A 6,429-nucleotide genomic window follows, 5' to 3' on the forward strand; every position below is an offset into this window, starting at 1 on the left:
AAGCATTTAAGGAGCTATCAGGTTCATACCGTAAACTCTTCAAAACATCAGTTATTTTCCTTACAAATTATAAAGTGAAATTGCAAGTTATTTTTGAAGCAAAACATATACAAGTCAAAGTATATATGTATGTTTAAATTCGTAACTTTATTATCACTATATGTTTGTAACATATAGTGGAAATAAAGTAGAGCAATCTTTTCATTACACTAAAATTATCTGACGCGCTGTTAATTTGAAATAAAAAGATCTGAGAATCAACTCATTTTGATCCCTTATTGGTAATTATTATATATAGCTCTTTAAATAATCCCCATCAACGAGAATCCAAAAATGATAATTAATTTCATTTATTCCTAGGAAATAAGTAAAATTCTGGGAAATCTGTGAAAAGATACGAAGCAAAAAATGCTCCGTTTTAATATTATTTTTTAGTCAAGTTTTATTTAAAGTTATAATTAAAATACATTTAAATTTAACCTCATTGATTTCTAACCTAAAAATAACTAAAACTAGGTTATTACTTTAGATTATAGATTCTATGTACTTCTTACGTTCGATTAATAACTGCACATATAATTATATAAGTTTTAATTCTCTTATACCATATAATATACTTTAATTTATTGTTTATTATTCAGGACCTCATTTTACTTATAAATAATAATAAGCTCTTTACAGATTACACTTTAAATATTAGAAACTGTTTACACTCCTACGAAACGTGTGTCCGGAATTTGGACGACTCAACAACCAACAGCGGAACGAACGAATACTACAGAACTCAAACGACCTCAAGAACGCAAAGAAAACCAACCAAACATATACCAAAGTATCAGCAATACGCGGGAAGTATATTACTAGCAAGACATATTTTTAACCATCGCGATTTAACAGAAATACAGCGCCATCTATTGTGCTGTAGCGGAAACGGCGCCAACATTCCGCCCACCAAGAACCTTGTTCTTTCCGCCCACCATGAGGTATTCGTGAGCGTCTTCGTGTAATTTAATATCTCTAGGTAACAAAATAATTTTGTTGATAGGCCTTGTTAAGATAGATGATTTACATTTCAATTTAACCACCCTAACAGCCTTGTCAGGTCCGGGAATCAGTTCTAGTATACGCGCCAACAACCATTTGGCTGGAGGTAAGTCGTTTTCTTTTATAATCACCAATTGACCTACATCTGGAGAAATTGAAGATTTTTGCCACTTTTGTCTTCTCTGTAGTCCTTGCAGATACTCTGTTGACCAGCGTTTCCAAAAGTGTTGCGTCATTTTTTGTACTAAGGTCCATCTATCTAATGCGCTTAATCTTGTATTCTCATGGTCTGGTTCAGGAATTATCATAGTTGCCTCACCAATGAGGAAATGAGCTGGCGTTAGTGGAAACAAATCATCTGGATTATCATTTAGTTGACAGATGGGTCTAGAATTTAAGCACGCTTCGACCTGTGATAGCAGAGTTGTCATCTCTTCAAATGTCAACGTTGAGTTTCCAACGACCTTAACAAGATGAGTTTTGGCACTTTTAACCGCAGCCTCCCAAAGGCCACCAAAATTGGGGGCTCTCGGTGGAATAAAGTGCCAGATAGTGCCTTCATTCGCTAATAACTCAACTATATCTTTCATACCGCTTGAACAACGAATGTTAGCGTTATCCTTTAACTCCTTTGCGGCCCCTACGAAGTTTAATCCATTGTCACTCCAAACATCTGAACAATGTCCTCTTCTGGATATGAATCTCTTGAAAGCTGCAATAAAGCCTTTACTGGTAAGATCACTTACAACTTCAAGATGTACTGCTTTTGTTTTCATACAAATGAAAAGACAAATGTATCCCTTAAATGCTTTATGGCCTCTACCCTTAGATGTACGCAACTGTATTGGACCAGCGAAGTCGACGCCTGAAGTCTTGAACGGTCTGCCAGGTGTGATACGAACAGAAGGAAGTTCACCCATTTTTGGCTGTAGAACCATTCCTTTATGTCTCACACATACTACGCATTCTCTTACACACTTCTTCACTAACGGTTTTAATCCTATAATCCAATATTGGTTTTGCAAGAAATTTGTCATTAATCTATTTCCACCATGAAGCAATTTAATGTGAGCATCTCTGACAACCAGTGTAGTAAGGTGGTTGTGTTTGGGTAAAAGTATAGGATGTTTTATTTCTGAACCTATAGTAGCGCCTTGTAATCGTCCTCCGACTCTAAGTATCTGATTTTCGTCTAAATAAGGAGATAATGTCTTTAGTTTACTTCTTTTCTTCACCATACCGCTCTCTTTTAAGTCCCTTATTTCTTCCATAAAATCTTGTCTTTGACATAGTTTTATACACATTTGCATTGTTTCGTTTAATTCTTTAGTACTAAGGTAATCTGTGTATTGTTTTTCAGGTTTCAAAAGAAGGAATCGCCGACAATAGGTAAGTACTCTCTTCATTCTATTCAAAGTTGAAAATCGTTCATAAATGGGTTTTTCTTCTAGTTCGCACAGAAATGTTTTAACCCTTTGTTTTCTTTCTTCTAAAGTTGTAGTGTATGAGGCATTTGTTTGTTTATATTTATGTGTTTCTTTTAGCCAGGTTGGGCCTTGCCACCACAGTGATGAAGCAACAAGATCATCAGCTTGTATACCCCTCGAAGCTAGGTCTGCAGGATTGTCCCTTGAAGAAACAAACCGCCAAGCAGAATTGTCCAATAAGGTTTGTATTTCCGTGACTCGATTGGCCACAAAAGTTTGCCATTTAATAGGTTGTCCTTCTATCCAAGCTAATGTAACCGTAGAATCAGTGTATGCAAAAACCTGCCCCATTGGAATTTTCAAATGGATTGCGGCTTGATAAAGCATTTTAGCCAAAAGAAGAGCCCCACATAACTCCAAACGAGCAACAGAAATTTGTTTAAGAGGTGCAACTTTAGTTTTACTTTCCAAAAGCGTTATTTTAGGATTTCCATCATCATCTAACGCCTTGACGTAGACAACAGCTGCATAGGCGGCCGTGGAAGCATCGGCAAATCCATGAAGTTCGACGTTAGTTCTGATTTGGTAAGTATTAATCCAACGATCTATTTTAATACCTTGTAGCTTAATCAAATCATTTCTATAAATGCTCCATTCAGTAATTACATTAATAGGTAAAGGATCATCCCATTCAATTGACATCAGCCATAACCTTTGTAAAAATATCTTCGCAGTTACTATTACCGGAGCAAGCCACCCAAATGGATCGAACAAGCGTGCAATATCTGATAGTATTTTTCGTTTAGTTACTCGATCTTCAATGGGTGGTAAATTAACAGAAAATGTAAATACATCTAAATTTCTATCCCACACTAATCCTAATATTTTTATAATTTCATCAAACTTAATTTCATATGTTTCCTTCAAGTCCGGTTTGTTTTCACTAATTTTTGCCAATAACTCGTTTGAATTACTGCACCATTTTCTTAATTCGAACCCTCCAGTTTTTAGTAATGCATTCATTTCATTGTAAATCTCCATACCTTCCTCAACACTATAACAACCCGTAAGTAAGTCATCCATGTAAAAAGATGTTTTTGTGATTTCAGCAGCTAACGGAAATTCATTAATTCCATCTTCGGCCGTCTGTAAAAGCGTGCGTACTGCAAGATAAGGAGCAGCGGCCGTTCCAAATGTAACAGTAAGTAGTTTATATGCTTTTAACTCTTCATCTGGACTATCTCGCCAGATTATTCTTTGATAATCCGTATGTTCTTCGGTAACGCGAATTTGTCTGTACATCTTAATTAAATCGCTGGCTAAAACGATTGCGTACTGTCTCCATTGCAATATCAATGTACGCAAATCTTTTTGCAATGTAGGACCAATAAGTAAGGTATCATTCAACGAACATCCCTTTGATCCCTTTGCCGAAGCGTCGAAGACTATTCTAGTTTTAGTTGTGTCCTTATCATTTCGAATAACGGCATGATGAGGTAAGTAAATTGATTGTTTTGTATCAGTATTGGCTAGCTCCATATGACCCAAGTGTAAATATTCATGAATGACCTTAGTGTATTCTTGTTTCAAATTGTCATCACGTCTAAACCTCCTTTCCAGCTGTAAAAATCGAGATATTGCTATTTCCTTTGTCTCCCCGCACATTTCGACAGGATTCTCACAACCTGCTTTAAAAGGAAGATAAACCTTGTATTTGTTATCTCTTGTTTTCACTGTTGTATTTTTGTAAATGTTCTCACATTGTATTTCTTCCTTAGTGTGCTTTCGCTCTGAAACATTAGTATCACTTTCTATTTCCCAAAATCTTCGTAGTAGTTTATTATCACAATCACATACATGCATATTTATAACTATTTTAGGTAGTGTTTCAGATAATTTTCCTGACAAAATCCAACCGAGCCTTGTCTTTTGAGCAATAGCCCCTGTTGAGTTTCTCAGTAACCCGTCATCAATTATTTTGGCATAAGCCTCGGCCCCCAGTAAAATATCAATGTTGTTCGGCACATTGAATTCGGGATCAGCTAGAGCGATTGACTCGAGTTCAGGCCAGTTGCTCACTGTACTTTTATGGGTTGGTAAATAATTTGTTATTTTCTTTAAAACGTAGGCCCTTACGAATAAAGTGAATTGTGGTTCAATCCGAGAGCGTAATTCCAAATCAACTACGTACTTGGTACGCAATTTGCTCCCGTTACTAAGTCCGGAAACCTCACCGTTGACCTTTACTCTTTTAAGACCTGCTGACTGAACGAGGTCCTCAGTTACGAATGAGGCTTGAGACCCCTGGTCAAGTAGAGCACGGTAAATGTGTGTGTAACCATTCTTCCAAGAAACATCCACCAGTGCTGTCGCTAGCAGTACCTGACCAGATTGACTTACAAAATGGGTAGCGATGTCTTTGTTTTCAAGGTTGTCTATATTCTCCTTAGGTGGTTGTTCTTCCATTCTAGATTCACCCTTACCCGGATGTAGTAAAGAGTGATGTTTCCTCTTACATATATTAGGTCCTTACATATGAAATTGGCGTTTTGTATGGGAGGAACAAAAAGTCGAATATTTTTTAATATAATATATTTAATTAATCAAAGTATGATCCATTATTTTCTATGCACTTTTGCCATCTCATAGGTAGTTCATTGATCCCTTTACTAAAAAAACCAGTCGGACGAGAATCAATAAAATCTTTGAAGGCGATTTGGACTGCCCCATCGGAGTTGAATTTTTTCCCTTGCAAGAAGTTATCCAAATTTCGAAAAAAATGGTAATCTGTTGGAGCAAGGTCCGGGGAGTACGGAGGATGTCTTAGACTTTCCAATTGAAGCTCTTCTAATTTAGTAGCCGTCTGTTGCGCAGTGTGTGGTCTAGCGTTGTCGTGAAGCAGCAGTGGCGTGGAGCGATTGACCAGCCTAGGTTGTTTAGCCGCTAGCTTTTCCATCATGGTTTACAATTGCTGACAATAGACATCAGCCGTAATAGTCTGGCCAGATTTGAGAAAACTGTAATGAACAATACCGGCACTAGTCCACCAAACGCTTACAAGTAACTTTTTTGGGGTTAATTTTCGCTTGGGGCAGAATTTGGCTGGCTGGCCAGGATCCAACCATTGCGCTGAGCGCTTCCGATTATCGTAAAGAACCCATTTTTCATCACAGGTAATGATTCGGTTTAAAATACCTTCATTATTGTGCCGGTTTAGTAATGTAACGCAACAGTCGACGCGCGTTTGCCGGTTTGCTTCAGTCAATTCGTGAGGTACCCACCTTTCAAGCTTTTTAATCTTCCCAATTTGCTTCAAGTGAATTAAAACAATTTTATCACTAACATCGCAGCCTGCAGCTAACTCGGACGTGGTTTGCGATGGATCCGCTTCCACAATAGCCTTCAACTCTTCATTATCAACTTGAGTCTCAGGCCGTCCACGGGGCTTGTTCTGCAGATCGAAATTTCCAGAACAAAAACGTTGGAACCAAAAACGAACTGTGTTTTCTTTTGCAACACGACCGCCATACACATCATTCACCCTTCGAGTCGTTTCCGCAGCACTAGTGCCACGGCGGAACTCGTACTCGTAAATAATGCGATATTTTAAGTTTTCCATTTTGTAAAATGAGTGACGCAAACAGAAAAAAACAGAAGAAAAAAAACAAATGAATGACGGTCATCGAACCACAAATACATGAGTCTATAGCTGTACAAATTTGAATTTGGAATTCCTTACCAAAGAGGAGAAATTCGTGATTAAAGTGGCCAGTACGAAAAACGCCAATTTCATATGTAAGGACCTAATATTACAACTTGTGCTTCTCAAGCACATTTTGGCACAATGATTAGGAATTAAGCAATTGAAACATAAGTTATTGGACTTTACAAACTCAATTCTTTGTTCTAGGCCTTGTCTCACAAAATCTTTACATTGAAAAATGTAATGATCGCCACT

The 6,429-nt window shown here is 37.3% G+C and overlaps 1 protein-coding gene across 1 annotated transcript; it reads right to left on the reverse strand.

Moving 5' to 3' along the window:
* Nucleotides 1–911: 911 nt before the first annotated feature.
* On the reverse strand, nt 912–3,173 carry LOC106721244. Its single transcript, XM_014516148.2, has one exon. It carries the CDS (start codon nt 3,171–3,173, stop codon nt 912–914), a length of 2,262 nt encoding a protein of 753 aa, XP_014371634.2.
* Nucleotides 3,174–6,429: the final 3,256 nt, after the last annotated feature.

The sequence above is a fragment of the Papilio machaon genome, chromosome 6, assembly GCF_912999745.1.
Source record: "Papilio machaon chromosome 6, ilPapMach1.1, whole genome shotgun sequence".
Taxonomy (NCBI): domain Eukaryota; kingdom Metazoa; phylum Arthropoda; class Insecta; order Lepidoptera; family Papilionidae; genus Papilio; species Papilio machaon.